Source organism: Macaca nemestrina, chromosome 3 (genome assembly GCF_043159975.1).
Source record: "Macaca nemestrina isolate mMacNem1 chromosome 3, mMacNem.hap1, whole genome shotgun sequence".
Taxonomy (NCBI): Eukaryota; Metazoa; Chordata; class Mammalia; order Primates; family Cercopithecidae; genus Macaca; species Macaca nemestrina.
The window spans coordinates 155,286,795-155,304,130 of record NC_092127.1 but is presented as its reverse complement, the minus strand read 5'-3'; the positions used below and the strand labels follow the sequence as shown (position 1 = coordinate 155,304,130).

The 17,336-nt window shown below is 42.5% G+C and overlaps 1 protein-coding gene across 2 annotated transcripts in view; it reads right to left on the bottom strand.

Annotated features, from left to right (window-relative positions):
* The window catches only part of LOC105487704 (BEN domain containing 4), a 47,320-nt gene that overhangs the window by 8,544 nt on the left and 21,440 nt on the right, over positions 1-17,336 (bottom strand). Inside the window, exons 3-4 of one of the 2 annotated variants that reach the window (XM_011751249.3) lie at positions 6,216-6,307; positions 662-902 (exon numbers count right to left, since the gene is read on the bottom strand). In XM_011751249.3, the coding sequence (XP_011749551.2) occupies positions 662-902; positions 6,216-6,307 (333 nt within the window). The remainder of the gene's footprint in view (positions 1-661; positions 903-6,215; positions 6,308-17,336) is intronic. The other variant, XM_011751250.3, reaches the window with a different exon arrangement.

Here is a 17,336-nt window from a genome sequence, read left to right as displayed (position 1 = left end):
GGTCTGTATTTGCACTTGCTGAATCAACTGGATACCTCCTGATTCCTCCTTCCCACCCCTCTGCCTGGCCTACAATAGTGCAGATCAACTGCAAAGTAATCAGCTATTAATACTGCTGAAGTCATATTATCTCCGCAGTACATTTAATAGAAACTTTTTTTTTTTAACCAAAAGAAAAATGTTTTACTGGGCAAGGTATATTTTAGCATTAAGGAGAATTAATCCTAAACAAATTTAAGGAGTTGGGCCAAGTATTCTTGAGAAGGTACTAGAAGGGGACACAAACTAGAACTGGAAATGAGGTAACATTTTACCCATTACAAAAAATGTCCACGCCTTCCCTTCCTCTGTGTGTTCCCCTATGCTCCAGTTTTGCTGGAGGTGGCCTTCTCTGGCAGCAAAGAAAATCTGAATTTGAAGCGTGAAACATGAGGTGTTATGCGATGCTTATGTACCACTAAGTGAGAACAACAATGCTAAGGCAAACGGAGGTTTTTAAAAGAGCTTCTCAATACTGAGTAGATGGGCCACATGAAGCCTAGACGTTCTCAGCAGAAAGAAATCAAAATACAGTAAGGCTGAACACTTGTACGGGGAGAGCCACAGCCAATGCGGTGAAATGAGATCACAGATGGTGACACTGAGCGGAAGGATGCAGTACCTCGGAGGCATGTTACTTTAACTGGATCCAGAGGGCGTCTTTCGGGACCTGTCTCTCCTGACTGCACTGACCTTTTCCTTTTCCCAAGGCCGCATGAGTACTTAAGCTCATCGGTTGTGAAAACAAATCTGATGAGGTATCGAAGGAGCCGTCTCCCATCTTTCTTTGAAGAATTTACAGCCTCATCCCACTGTTTGCTCGTTATGTAGACAGGATAGTTGTTCAACAGCTGCTTGCTTCCCTGAAAAAGCGAAATATTTTCTCATTACCCACCGAGTCAGCCAGCCAGAAGCAGAAGTGATCTCCATTTCAAAGGCAAACACGCTTTTTAACCAAATGGCTATGCTGACAATGAACCAGGTATTGAAGTGCGCAAGTAATTGCTCAGACTCAGAAGGGGCACTTTTCAAATTACATTTGCATTTTCTGTAACAAGAGCCAATGAGGTATAATGAACACCTTTGAAAGGGGAGCTATTTATAACTTACATTTTAACAGGTAGGTTCAAACGTGTCAAGATCCAATGACAGGGAACACTATTTAAATCTAACCTGTAACTTTCCTTTTCAATCTATTAAACTATGCAAAACTTTGAAGAGTGTGATCAAACAGGTCCTTCATTTTTTGGTTACTTTTAAGTAGTTTTCGAAATGATGCTGGTGATCTATTTTAATAAGGTATTACTTATGTTTAACGCACCCAACACCTGGTAGTCACTGCATTACAATAGAAACAACATTAAAAAGCAAATTTTAAGAAGGGAGAATTGTGGAAACCGAAAAAAGAAATCACTAATAATCATGCAAAACAGGTTTCCTCAAATTATAGCTTCTGCAAATGCCACTATGTCAACTCAAAATTTTTCTTACTTTTCACCTTCATAATTTATGTCTGCTATAAAATTCCCGGGCTAAATAGCTGCAGTGGGACTAATTACGGGAATTTCTGTAACATTTATAAGCCATGTTTAATCAATTGCACCTACACAACCATTACTTTAGTTCTGGTTGTCCATAAAATTCTACAGTCCAGGACAAATTAATTAACCCATGATCTTAGTTTTAATGTACTCCTTCCCCAGTAATTAAGGTGTACAAAACAAAGAAGGGAAAACTCATTCATTTTTACAACTTGGCAAATTTACTACAGGTTATAAATTTGGCACCATTTGGATCTGATAGGGTTTTATTTCAAAAAGTGCCCTGCTTAGTTAAACACTGAGAAGGGGAAATGGCATAGGAACCAACAAGAGGGAGGCAGCCCGATGTGGCTGGGAAACTGGCACCGAGTTCTGCGCGTGGAGACTCACCATGGCAGCACTCATACGCTCTTCAACGAGCAACAATGTGATGTGGCCTCCTTTCCTAAGGAAGGCAGCTGAGGCACCTATGTGCTCTGAATTTACAGTCAGGCTGGGTTTGAATTGAATCTTGGTTCTGTGTCTTATTAGACTAACTTGAGCAAGTTACTTCAAGTTGTTGGATCAGTTTCCCCATCTACACAACTGAAAGGAACTGAATTATCATGAGTACAAGATGTGACTATTTGGGAGCATGAGCCCAGCCTTGGCTGGGTACAGTGGAGGACCCTGCGTATAAGAGACAATCAAAAGATGGGCAGGGGCCCAGAGCTCCCAAAAAGTCCTTCAGCCCCGGTTGCTGTTTCCTGGCAGGAGGTGAGAGACGGAGGTCTGAATCAAGTCTGTGCAGGGCAGAGGGAGGTGGGAGTGAAAGTTGTCGAATCGAGGAGGCCAGGCAACCAATTCCATGGGCCAGGGTGTATGTACGGGAGACTGAGGAAGCAAGATGATCTCCAGGTCAAACAGTGATGTCTTTCACAAAAATGAGGAACAGAGGCTATGGTTGGGAGGAAAGCGGCAGCAGGGAAAATAAATCCATTGCTTCCCACGCACTGAGAGGAAAGGTCTCCTAAGGGCTCTGAATGGTTGACCCCTCGGCCCTCAGGGAGGCTGGGTGGGAGGTGGTGGCGGGGGCGTGAAATCTGGGGGCTGGCTGACTCAAAACCACTCACTGTGTCACCAGCACTTTCATGGAGGAAGCTTAATAAACGTCCCCATGTATTGAGCAACAGATGACCAGCCCGAAGCGCCTGCCCCAAGCACTTTGCACACTTCCCTCCTTTCTCCTCACAGGTGGAGGTACTAGGTCTACTCCACAGCTGGGCTCTGGGTTCAGCCTTGGGCAGGTGACTTTTCTAAACTTCACTCCTTTCTGTTAAAATACAGATGACAATCCTAGCTTGGTGGTTTGTGGCGAGCAGTCCAGCCGTCTCCCACTAGAAGATAAGCTTATGAGAGCTGGAACTGTTACCTGTTTATTCTACGCCAGACTCTCAGGGTGGAGTACAGCGCCTGACACAATGCAGGTGCAATAAACATTTGCTGAACGGCTGATGCAGTGGAGCACAGGCCTCTGTGGCTGGCACACAGCAGACACCCAGTAATGGTGGCTACAATGAAGAATTCTTACTTTTTTTTTAACCACTGAATATAAATTCGCAAAAGTAAAGAACTTTAAGGAGAGCAACACAGATGAGGAGCCACTAAAAAGGAGACTTCTACCATCCTTAATTTAAAAAACAAGACTTCCACCATCCTCTTAGTTATGGTCCCTGTAAATACTCATCAGCCTTAGAAAAGACTGTCTAGCTGCTTTTTAAGCTGTTTATTTAACACCATATAATTTTTAAAAGCTGTTTTGCTCAGGCGAGTGAGCTCACCCGGTAAGCCAGGATTACAGCTCTGTTTTACCAAGGAGGTCAAATCCCTTTCCAAGGCGGCTTCACAACTCAAAGGGATGGGGCTGGGGATGCCATCCCCGAGTTCAGGGTTCACCCTGTATGCAATGCTCTGCTGTGCCCCTGAAACCGGTCTATTTCAAGATGGGACAGACTAGTGATCTGGCAGCTGACAATCCAGGAAAGGAGCTTTCCCAAAAACTTTGAAAAAATCCACTGAATGCAGTAGCTCTGCATAAAATGTTGGTCTCATAAAATGTAGGAATACCATTTGGAGGTAATTTTTATCAAGAAAAAGGGAAAGAAAGAGAAAGTAATCTATAGCCCAAAGCACAACTCAGAATGCTCTCCGGGTTATGGATGAGATTTATAAACCTGTTTTAGCATAGTTAATAGAAGTAAAATGTGATAAATAAAAAAAAATGAGAAAATGCTCGTGTGCCTGAAATGACAATAAAAATAGTACAGTCATAATGATGATGAGTCATAAAGTTTAAGTAGTCCTATCCAGAGGAAACGTAGATATTTCCCCTATCTTCTTATTTTTGTAGAATTCTTGTTGTATATTTTCTTCAATTAGCCACCCACAGGTTATTAAACATTGACCTATTGTTGAGTCACTGAAAAAAAACAAAATGAATCACCCTTAATGGGTTACTTGAGTCATGATCAAATGGAAGACATAGGTGTACATTTACTATTAAGCAAGGTAACTAGCTCTGAATTACACTTATGAACAGTGTGCCACACAGGCACAAAGCAGGGGTGTGGCAGTCAGGGAGAGCTTCTTGGAGGAAGTGGGCTTTTCAGTTGTGTTTTTTGTATGACAGTAATGTCAAGTTAGGAAATATGGATTTAATTCTAGGGAGCAAAGGATTTTAAGTATACATTTACTTTGGATCTGTAATTCAGGGGGAAAAAAAAAAACTTTCCAGTGTGGAGAATGGAGAAGAAAGAAGCTGCTGCAATAGTCAGGTGAGACAGTCGACCTAGGAAAAGAGAGACAACTCAACATAGCTGTAGAATTCTTAGACGTAGGAAATGAGGGGGTCAGTGATGTGTCAAAACTTTTACCTGGGGTTGGTGGCACCTTTATTGAAAACTGGAGGAACTGCAGATGGGTATTCAGAATAGGTGCGGTGAGATCAAGCAGTGTATGGGCAAACCACTGTGGGCCAGGCAGTTGGCACGGTGGTCTACAATGAAGCCACCGGGACTGGTGCTCTAGGTATGCATGTGGGACTTGTTAACACACATCTAGTGAATGTTATAAGAAACACAACTGGACCTAGGCTCATGCCTGTAATCCCAACACTTTGGGAGGCTGAGGCAGGAGATTCACTTGAGCTCAGGAGTTCAAGACCAGCCTGGGCAACATAGTGAGACCCTGTCTCTATAAAAACTAAAAGTTAGCTGGGCGTGGTGGTACACACCTGTAGTCTCGGCTATTTGCGGGGCTGAGGTGGGAGGATCACCTGAGCCTGGGAGGTAGAGGATGCAGTGAGTCATGATCATGCCACTGTACTCCAGCCTGGGCAAGAAAGCGAGGCCCTGTCTCAAAAATAAATAAATAAATAAATAAGAAACACAGCTGATGAGAAAAGGCAGTAGAGAGTGAGAGAAAAAGACAAAGCATGAACTCTGGAGAACAGTGGATGGAAAAACTCATGAAGGCGTCATAGGAAGAGGAGCAAGGAACCAGGAGAAAGTACTAACACTAAGGCTAAGGGCAAGAGAGAGCACAGAGGAGGAGAGGTGAGGGCATGGGGTGACCAGAGTGGAAAAAGTGTCACAGGACCAGACAACTGGAGAGTCACCAGGAGCTTCTTGCAGAAAACTCTGGTAGTGGTGGAAGTGAAGCCAGATTACAGGGGGGAAGAGCAAATGGAAATTAAGAGAGAGAAGATAAAGAATATAGACCTGCTTTTCAAATGTTTAATCATTAGAAAAAAATGAGGTCACCATTCAGCAATCATGAATCGAGTGTCTTCTATGACACTAGAGATGAGACCCGGGCTGAACTTTCGAGGAGCAAGATGTGCTGTAGTGCAGAATGAAGGTGCTGACCCAGGATGCTTTGGGAGCCTGGAAGAAGATGGAAGTAGAAAGGAGGGCAATGATGGCGGAAGAGGAGGAGAATCCAAGGAAGGCTTATTTTTAGGCTGGGGGAAACCTCAGAGCTTCCCCAGGGGATTCTTGTGGGGATTGTCCACGGTTCTCAAGCTCAAGTCTTGTATGAAAGTCATATATTCAAAACTGAGTCTTGAACATCTTATAAGTATATACCATCTTTATTACTATTAAAACACATAATTTCTTCTATAGATTGGGAGAGACTGTGGTTTCTTCCACTGAAACCCAGATGAAAAAAATAACCCATATCCAGAGGCCCTGACGTCTGGAAAATGCCTATCTACACACTGGAGAATCGTGCCCAGTTTGTGAGGTGCCCAGAGTGGGGGGCATGTGGAACACAGGCTCTGTCTGAGGGAATGACAAGTTGGTGTCTCTCATTTCAGGCATCTCTGTGCAAACAGAATGGTGGAAAAATTGCCCATGCTATTTAAATTGTCATTACCTCTGTCTTTCCCCACTCAGTACGAAGCTGAATCTCTGTAGATAAATACATGTGTCATCTTTCTCCACAAATTACATACTTACAGGTAACAGACCGGTAAACCTCAGTCAAAAACTATTTTGCTAGCCATTCTGTTCTGGTATACACTGGCAAATTATCAAGAGACTTCATCTTAAGGGAATCCCAAATGGAACATTTATCTTTTCCCTAGAGACCTACCTCAGTTGGCTGGTCGGCTGGCTGTGGTATCAGGAGTTGGTTGTGGTGCTGCAGAACCGTCTTCAAGTAATCTAAAACAGTCTGGCAGGGCACTGGGTGGAAGAAATAGCAACAATTACACATTGGCTTTCCTGTAACATAAACATAAATAAATATTTTTAATTTTTTTTTTTTTTTAAACAGAGGTCTTACTGGCACCCACACTGGAGTGCAGTACGGTGATCTCAGCTCACTGCAACCTTGAACTCTTGGGCTTAAGTGATTCTCCCACTTCAGCCTCCCCAGTAGCTGGGACTACAGGTGCTCACCACTGCACCCAGTTAATCATGTTAATTTTTTTGCAGAGACAGGGTCTTGCTATGTTGCCCAGGATGGTCTTGAGCTCCTGGCCTCCTCCTGCTTTGGCCTCCCAAAGTGCTGGGTTTATAGGCACGAGCCACCGCACCCGGCCTCTAAAAAGATTTTTGATGCAAACTTCTAAAAAAAAAATATTTTCTAAAGGAAATAGAATCTTCTTTCATTTGACATCCGTAGTTATTTCAGTTTGTAAATACAGAACAGATGCTATAGTTTGAAAAGAATTTTTAGGTTCAGCACAATTCACTGAGAACTTTCAAGTCAAACTTACTCCAAGATGAATTTGGGTCAACAATCATGATCACAAAGAACCCACAGAAGAGACATGTCTTGACTTATTTGACTCAGGTTGTAGCAGTAGCACCCAATGATGCTTTTTAAAATTAAAGTACTGAAAACTAAGGTTTTGCTAATTATTAATCAATAATATAACTGTTTCTAATGACGGATTCATTCCTAGTTCTTCAGTAAGCAGAATTCCATACAATTAGACTTGCTTCTCAATGCATACACACTTGGCCACACAGTTCTTCCCTAAGTGTCCCAAAGAAGCTCAACTGATTTTATCCCTTTATATATTTCACTATTACACTATTTTTTGAGGCTTAGTCTTATAGACTCCTTGAATAATCAAAATAAAAGTGAATAGATATTAACCCAACATAGAGCATGACTTTTTTTTGTACCACTACATAAATAATGCCTACATCTTAAGATTTATATTAGAACCCTTTCAGGAGTAGTAACTAATTGCCTTTAAAGGTCTTGGTAGCTTAGTTAATAACCTAATTTATATGAATTGTTGCCACTGTATTTTTTTTTTTTTTTTTTTTTTGAGGCGGAGTCTGGCTCTGTCGCCCAGGCTGGAGTGCAGTGGCCGGACCTCAGCTCACTGCAAGCTCCGCCTCCCGGGTTTGCGCCGTTCTCCTGCCTCAGTCTCCGGAGTAGGTGGGACTACAGACACCCGCCACCTCACCCGGCTAGTTTTTTGTATTTCTTAGTAGAGATAGGGTTTCACAGTGTTAGCCAGGATGGTCTCGATCTCCTGACCTCGTGATCCGCCCGTCTCGGCCTCCCAAAGTGCTGGGATTACAGGCTTGAGCCACCGCGCCCGGCCGCCACTGTATTTCTTAGCTGTGTGTTTTCTTAAGATGTTCTTGTCACATTCAAAAAAATAATAAATATTTAACCTAAGCCCTAATTTTAAAGTATCACCACCGAGCTTTCTAAATTTCGTTTTTCTCACGATTTTTTTTTTTTTTTTTTTTTTGAGAGGGAGTCTCTCTCTGTCGCCCAGCCCAGGCTGGAGTGCAGTGGCGCGATCTCGGCTCACTGCAAGCTCCGCCTCCCGGGTTCACGCCATTCTCCTGCCTCAGCCTCCCGAGTAGCTGGGACTACAGGCGCCCACAACCGCGCCCGGCTAATTTTTTATATTTTTAGTAGAGACGGGGTTTCACCGTGGTCTCGATCTCCTGACCTTGTGATCCGCCCGCCTCGGCCTCCCAAAGTGCTGGGATTACAGGCGTGAGCCACCGCGCCCGGCCTTCGCACGATTTTTTTAAGATAGCAAACAGGAATTATCATTTTATGCAGTGTAATATAACAACAGCCTTGGATTTTTTAGGTGACATCACAATGTAACATAAATCAAAAACTACTTCAACATCCTTTTGAAGATTTTGAGTAACAGGAAGTAGGAGTAGGTTAGAAAATTTTTCTTCTTGCCAAAAAAGCATTTTCTTAAAATAGTCATCATCCTTACAGACCTCGGCTGGGGCCACTTGTGAACAGTTATATGAATATATTCTCCAAATTGAAGAAGCACTTGCTGAACAGTAAGAGGTCAACCAAAATAAGTCACATGTGTATCAGTTAGAGGTAGGCCTGTTATTAAACCAAAGTTTAATAAAACCTGTCAAATGCCCCTAATTTCACCAGCTTCTTAAAAGTCCAGCCCTTTTTACTGATGCCACAGCGAGGAAGAATGTGTCTCCTGACACTGAGCATTAATTGCTGGAAAAAACCCTAAGTTTCGAGAAACAAATGAGACAGGAAACAGGTCTGCATTTTAGTTACAGGGTTTTCACTGACTGTATGACTTTGGGGACTTCATTTACTTTCTACGTAGGTATCTCTTCTACACAGGGCTGGGTATGAGGCTCCAAAGCAGCATTCTGTTCTTATGGTTAGAATAAAACACAAGGGTACATATGTCACTGCTTTGTCAAGCGACATGTGCAAGGCACTACCTTGGATTTTGCTTGGAAGTTTTAGAGAAATTGTAAAGACTCATTGACTGATCAGGATTTGAATGAACTTTTTTTTGCCTCATCCATATTTTAGAGTCATTAAGATGTTGCCAGGCACGGTGGCTCACGCCTATAATCCCAAAATTTGGGAGGCAAAGGTAGGAGGTTCGCTTGCACCCACGAGACTGAGACCAGTCTGGGAAACATAGCAAGAACACATCTCTACAAAACAATCAAGCCATTAGCTGGGTGTGGTGACCTGTGCCTGTAATCCCAGCTACCCAGAGTAAGCTGGGAGGATCACTTGAGTCCAGCATTTCAGGGGCTGCAACAAGCCATGACTGTGCCACCGCACTCCAGCTTGGGCAACAAAGCAACACTCGCTCTCTAAAACAAACAAACAAAAACATGTGTATGAAAAATTTTTTATGATAAGAGTCATTCATGACAAATCCACAGCCAGTATCATATTGAATGTGCAAAAGCTGGAAGCACTCCCCTTGAAAACCACACGAAACAAGGATGTCCTCTCTCACCACTCCTATTCAACATAGTATTGAAAGTTCTGGGCCAGGGGTTGTGGCTCACGCCTGTAATCCCAGCACTCTGCGAGGCCAAGGCGGGCAGATCACGAGCTCAGATCAAGACCATCCTGGCTAACATGGTGAAACCCCATCTCTACTAAAAAACACAAAAAATTAGCGGGGTGTGGTGGCGGGTGCCTGTAGTCCCAGCTACTCGGGAAGCTGAAGCAGGAGAATGGTGATAACCCAGAAGGCAGAGCTTGCAGTGAGCTGAGATCGCACCACTGGACTCCAGCCTGGGCAATAGCACAAGACTGTCTCAAAAAAAAAATATAATAAGTTCCGGCCAGGGCAATCAGGCAAGAGAAAGAAACAAAGGGTATTCGAGGCCTGGCGCGGTGGCTCATGCCTGTATTTCCAGCACTTTGGGAGGCCAAGGCAAGCGGATCATGAGGTTAGGAGATCGAGACCATCCTGCCTAACACGGTGACACCCCGTCTCTACTAAAAATACAAAAAATTAGCCAGGCATGGTGGCGAGTGCCTGTAGTCCCAGCTACTCGGGAGGCTGAGGCAGGAGAAAGGTGTGAACCCAGGAGGTGGCTTGCAGTGAGCTGAGATCCTGCCACTGCACTCCTGCCTGGGCGACAGAGCAAAACTCCATCTCCAAAAAAAAAAAAAAAAAAAAGGTATTCAAATAGGAAGACAGGAAGCCAAACTGTCTCTGTTTGCAAATGACATGATCCTGTATCTAGAAAATCCCACTGTCTCAGCCCAAAAGCTTCTTAAGCTGATAAGAAACTTCAGCAAAGTCTCAGGACACAAAATCAATGTGCAAAAATCAAACAAGCATTCCTATATACCAACAACAGGCAAGCAGAGAGCCAAATTATGAGTGAAATCCCATTCACAATTGCCATAAAGAGAATAAAATAGCAAGGAATACAACTAACAAGGGAAGTGAAGGACCTCTTCAAGAAGAACTACAAACCACTGCTTAAGAAAATCAGAGAGGACACAAACAAACGGAAACACTATTCCATGCTCATGGATTAGAAGAATCAATATCATGAAAATGGCCATACTGCCCAAAGTAATTTATAGATTCAAATATTACCATTAACCTACCATTGACATTCTTCACAGAATTAGAAAAAACTACTTTCAAATTCTTATGGAACATAAACACAAAAGCCCATATAGCCAAGAGAATCTAAGCAAAAAGAACACAGCTGGAGGCTACCGTAAGCAAAACAGCATGGTACTGGTACAAAAACAGACACACAGACCAACGGGACAGAATAGAGAACTCACAAATAAGACTGCACATCTACAACCATCTGATTTCCGACAAACCTGACAAAAACAAGCAATGGGGAAAGGATTCCGACAAACCTGACAAAAACAAGCAATGGGGAAAGGAATGGGGAATCCTTTCCCCATTCCTTGTTCCTGGGAGAACTGGCTAGCCATATGCAAAAAATTGAAACTCTACCCCTTCTTTATACCTTATACAAAAATTAACTCAAAGTGGATTAAAGACTTAAATTAACTCAAGATGGATTAAAGACTTAAATGTAAAACCCAAAACTATAAAAATCCTAGAGGAAAATCTACGCAATACCATTCAGGACATAGGCACGAGCAAAGATTTCATGATGAAAATGTCAAAAGCAATTGCAACGAAAGCAAAAATTGACAAATAGGATCCAAGTAAAAGCTTCTGCACAGCAAAAGAAACTATCATCATAGGGGGCAGAGCAAGATGGCCGAATAGGAACAGCTCCAGTCTCCAGCTCCCAGCGCAAGCAACACAGAAGACAGGTGATTTCTGCATTTTCAACTGAGGTAACAGGTTCATCTCACTAGGGAGTGCCGGACAATCAGTGCTGGTCAGCTGCTGCAGCCCGACCAGCAAGAGCTGAAGCAGGGCGAGGCATCGCCTCACCTGGGAAGCGCAAGGGGGAAGGGAATCCTTTTTCCTAGCCAGGGGAACTGAGACACACAACACCTGGAAAATCAGGTAGCTCCCACCCCAATATTGCACTTTACCAAGGGTCTTAGCAAACAGCACACCAGGAGATTATATCCCACACCTGGCCGGGAGGGTCTTACGCCCCCGGAGCCTCCCTCATTGCTAGCACAGCAGTCTGTGATCTAAGGGCAAGGCAGCAGCAAGGCTGGGGGAGGGGTGCCCGCCATTGCTGAGGCTTAAGTAGGTAAACAAAGCCTCTGGGAAGCTCGAACTGGGTGGAGCCCACAGCAGCTCAAGGAGGCCTGCCTGTCTCTGTAGACTCCACCTCTGGGGACAGGGCACAGCTAAACAACAACAACAAAAAGCAGCAGAAACCTCTGCAGACGTAAACAACCCTGTCTGACAGCTTTGAAGAGAGCAGTGGATTTCCCAACACGGAGGTTGAGATCTGAGAACGGACAGACTGCTTGCTCAAGTGGCTCCCTGACCCCTGAGTAGCCTAACTGGGAGACATCCCCCACTACCGGCAGACTGACACACCACACCTCACACGGCGGGGTATACCCTTGAGACGAAGCTTCCAAAGCAAGAATCAGACAGGTACACTCGCTGTTCAGCAATATTCTATCTTCTGCAGCCTCTGCTGCTGATACCCAGGCAAACAGGGTCTGGAGTGGACCTCAAGCAATCTCCAACAGATCTACAGCTGAGGGTCCTGACTGTTAGAAGGAAAACTAACAAACAGGAAGGACACCCACACCAAAACCCCATCAGTACGTCACCATCATCAAAGACCAAAGGCAGATAAAACCACAAAGATGGGGAAAAAGCAGGGCAGAAAAGCTGGAAATTCAAAAAATAAGAGCGCATCTCCCCCTCCAAAGGAATACAGCTCATCGCCAGCAACGGATAAAAGCTGGACGGAGAATGACTTTGATGAGTTGAGAGAAGAAGGCTTCAGTCCATCAAACTTCTCAGAGCTACAAGACGAATTACGTACCCAGCACAAAGAAACTAAAAATCTTGAGAAAAGAATGGAAGAATGGATAACTAGAATAATCAATGCAGAGAAGGCCATAAACGAACTGACAGAGATAAAAACCATGACACGAGAAATACGTGACAAATGCACAAGCTTCAGTAACTGACTCAATCAACTGGAAGAAAGAGTATCAGTGATTGAGGATCAAATGAATGAAATGAAGCGAGAAGAGAAGTCTAAAGAAAAAAGAGAAAAAGAAATGAACAAAGGCTTCAAGAAGTATGGTATTACGTGAAAAGACCAAATCTACATCTGATTGGGGTGCCTGAAAGTGAGGGGGAAAATGGAACCAAGTTGGAAAATGCTCTTCAGGATATCATCCAGGAGAACTTCCCCAACCTAGTAAGGCAGCCAACATTCAAATTCAGGAAATACAGAGACCACCACAAAGACACTCCTCGAGAAGAGCAACTCCAAGACACATAATTGTCAGATTCACCAAAGTTGAAATGAAGGAAAAACTGATAAGGGCAGCCAGAGAGAAAGGTCAGGTTACCCACAAAAGGAAGCCCATCAGACTAAGAGCAGATCTCTCGGCAGAAACTCTGCAAGCCAGAAGAGAGTGGGGGCCAATATTCAACATTCTTAAAGAATTTTCAATCCAGAATTTCATATCCAGCCAAACTAAGTCTCATAAGTGAAGGAGAAATAAAATCCTTTACAGATAAGCAAATGCTTAGAGATTTTGTTACCACCAGGCCTGCCTTACAAGAGACCCTGAAGGAAGCACTAAACATGGAAAGGAACAACCGGTACCAGCCATTGCAAAAACATGCCAAAATGTAAAGACCATCAATGCTAGAAAGAAACTGCATCAACTAACGAGCAAAATAAACAGTTAATATCATAATGACAGATTCAAGTTCACACATAACAATATTAATCTTAAATGTAAATGGACTAAATGCTCCAATTAAAAGACACAGACAGGCAAACTGGATAAAGAGTCAAGACCCATCAGTTTGCTGTATTCAGGAGACCCATCTCACATGCAGAGACACACATAGGCTCAAAATAAAGGGATGGAGGAAGATCTACCAAGCAAATGGAGAACAAAAAAAAGCAGGGGTTGCAATCCTAGTCTCTGATAAAACAGACTTTAAACCATCAAAGATCAAAAGAGACAAAGAAGGCCATTACATAATGGTAAAGGGATCAATTCAACAGGAAGAGCTAACTATCTTAAATATATATGCACCCAATACAGGAGCACCCAGATTCATAAAGCAAGTCCTTAGAGACTTACAAAGAGACTTAGACTCCCATACAATAATAATGGGAGACTTCAACACCCCACTGTCAACATTAGACAGATCAACGAGACAGAAAGTTAACAAGGATATCCAGGAATTGAACTCATCTCTGCAGCAAGCAGACCTAACAGACATCTATAGAACTCTCCACCCCAAATCAACAGAATATACATTCTTCTCAGCACCACATCACATTTATTCAAAAATTGACCACATAATTGGAAGTAAAGCACTCCTCAACAAATGTACAAGAACAGAAATTATAACAAACTGTCTCTCAGACCACAGTGCAATCAAACTAGAACTCAGGACTAAGAAACTCAATCAAAACCGCTCAACTACATGGAAACTGAACAACCTGCTCCTGAATGACTACTGGGTATGTAACGAAATGAAGGCAGAAATAAAGATGTTCTTTGAAACCAATGAGAACAGAGATACAACATACCAGAATCTCTGGGACACATTTAAAGCAGTGTGTAGAGGGAAATTTATAGCACTAAATGCCCACAACAGAAAGCTGGAAAGATCTAAAATTGACAGTCTAACATCACAATTGAAAGAACTAGAGAAGCAAGAGCAAACACATTCAGAAGCTAGCAGAAGGCAAGAAATAACTAAGATCAGAGCAGAACTGAAGGAGATAGACACACAAAAAACCCTCCAAAAAATCAATGAATCCAGGAGTTGGCTTTTGAAAAGATCAACAAAATTGATAGACCGCTAGCAAGACTAACAAAGAAGAAAAGAGAGAAGAATCAAATAGAAGCAATAAAAAATGATAAAGGGGATATCACCACCGACCCCACAGAAATACAAAGTACCATCAGAGAATACAATAAACACCTCTATGCAAATAAACTAGAAAATCTAGAAGAAATGGATAATTTCCTGGACACTTACACTCTCCCAAGACTAAATCAGGAAGAAGTTGAATCCCTGAATAGACCAATAGCAGGCTCTGAAATTGTGGCAAATTGAGGCCTACCAACCAAAAAAAGTCCAGGACCAGATGGATTCACAGCTGAATTCTACCAGAGGTACAAGGAGGAGCTGGTACCGTTCCTTCTGAAACTATTCCAATCAACAGAAAAAGAGGGAATCCTCCCTAACTCATTTTATGAGGCCAACATCATCCTGATACCAAAGCCTGGCAGAGACACAACAAAGAAAGAGAATTTTAGACCAATATCCCTGATGAACATCAATGCAAACATCCTCAATAATAATACTGGCAAACCGAATCCAGCAACACATCAAAAAGCTTATCCACCATGATCAAGTGGGCTTCATCCCTGGGACGCAAGGCTGGTTCAACATACACAAATCAATAAACGTAATCCAGCATATAAACAGAACCAAAGACAAAAGCCAGATGATTATCTTAATAGATGCAGAAAAGGCCTTTGACAAAATTCAACAGCCCTTAATGCTAAAAAATCTCAATAAATTCGATATTGATGGAACGTATCTCAAAATAATAAGAACTATTTATGACAAACCCACAGCCAATATCATACTGAATGGGCAAAAACTGGAAGCATTCCCTTTGAAAACTGGCACAAGACAGGGATGCCCTCTCTCACCACTCCTATTCAACATAGTGTTGGAAGTTCTGGCTAGGGCAATCAGGCAAGAGAAAGAAATCAAGGGTATTCAGTTAGGAAAAGAAGAAGTCAAATTGTCCCTGTTTGCAGATGACATGATTGTATATTTAGAAAACCCCATCGTCTCAGCCCAAAATCTCCTTAAGCTGATAAGCAACTTCAGCAAAGTCTCAGGATACAAAATCAATGTGCAAAAATCACAAGCATTCTTATACACCAGTAACAGACAAACAGAGAGCCAAATCATGAATGAACTTCCATTCACAGTTGCTTCAAAGAGAATAAAATACCTAGGAATCCAACTTATAGGAGATGTGAAGGACCTCTTCAAGGAGAACTACAAACCACTGCTCAGTGAAATAAAAGAGGACACAAACAAATGGAAGAACATACCATGCTCATGGATAGAAAAAATCAATATCATTAAAATGGCCATACTGCCCAAGGTAATTTATAGATTCAACGCCATCCCCATCAAGCTACCAGTGAGTTTCTTCACAGAATTGCAAAAAACTGCTTTAAAGTTCATATGGAACCAAAAAAGAGCTCGCATTGCCAAGCCAATCCTAAGTCAAAAGAACAAAGTTGGAGGCATCACGCTACCTGACTTCAAACTATACTACAAGGCTACAGTAACCAAAACAGCATGGTACTAGTACCAAAACAGACATATAGACCAATGGAACAGAACACAGTCCTCAAAAATAATACCACACATCTACAGCCATCTGATCTTTGACAAACCTGAGAAAAACAAGAAATGGGGAAAGGATTCCTTATTTAATAAATGGTGCTGGGAAAACTGGCTAGCCATAAGTAGAAAGCTGAAACTGGACCCTTTCCTTACTCCTTATACGAAAATTAAGTCTAGATGGATTAGAGACTTAAATGTTAGACCTAATACCATAAAAATCCTAGAAGAAAACCTAGAGAATACCACTCAGGACATAGGCATGGGCAAAGACTTCATGTCTAAAACACCAAAAGCAACGGCAACAAAAGCCAAAATTGACAAATAAACTAAACAGCTTCTGCACAGCAAAAGAAACTACCATCAGAGTGAACAGGCAACCTACAGAATGGGAGAAAATTTTTGCAATCTACTCATCTGACAAAGGGCTAACATCCAGAACCTACAAAGAACTCAAACAAATTTACAAGAAAAAAACAAACAACCCCATCAAAAAGTGGGAAGGGATATGAACAGACACTTCTCAAAAGAAGACATGCATACAGCCAACAGACACATGAAAAAATGCTCGTCATCACTGGCCATCAGAGAAATGCAAATCAAAACCACAATGAGATACCATCTCACACCAGTTAGAATGGCGATCATTAAAAAGTCAGGAAACAACAGGTGCTGGAGAGGATGTGGAGAAATAGCAACACTTTTACACTGTTGGTGGGATTGTAAACTAGTTCAACCATTATGGGTAACAGTATGGCGATTCCTCAAGGATCTAGAACTAGAAGTACCATATGACCCAGCCATCCCATTACTGGGTATATACCCAAAGGATTATAAATCATGCTGCTATAAAGACACATGCACACATATGTTCGTTGCGGCACTATTCACAATAGCAAAGACTTGGAATCAACCCAAATGTCCATCAGTGACAGATTGGATTAAGAAAATGTGGCACATATATACCATAGAATACTATGCAGCCATAAAAAAGGACGAGTTTGTGTCCTTTGTAGGGACATGGATGCAGCTGGAAACCATCATTCTCAGCAAACTATCGCTAGAACAGAAAACCAAACACCGCATGTTCTCACTCATAGGTGGGAACTGAACAATGAGATCACTTGGACTTGGGAAGGGGAACATCACAAACCGGGACCTATTATGGGGAGGGGGAAGGGGGGAGGGATTGCATGATGTAAAGGATGAGTTGATGGGTGCTGACAAGATGATGGGTGCAGCACAGCAACATGGCACAAGTATACATATGTAACAAACCTGCATGTTATGCACATATACCCTAGAACTTAAAGTATAATAATAAAAAAAATTTTTTTTTTAAAAGAGAAGAAAAAAAAAAAAAAGAAACTACGGCCGGGCACGGTGGCTCAGGCCTGTAATCCCAGCACTTTGGGAGGCCGAGG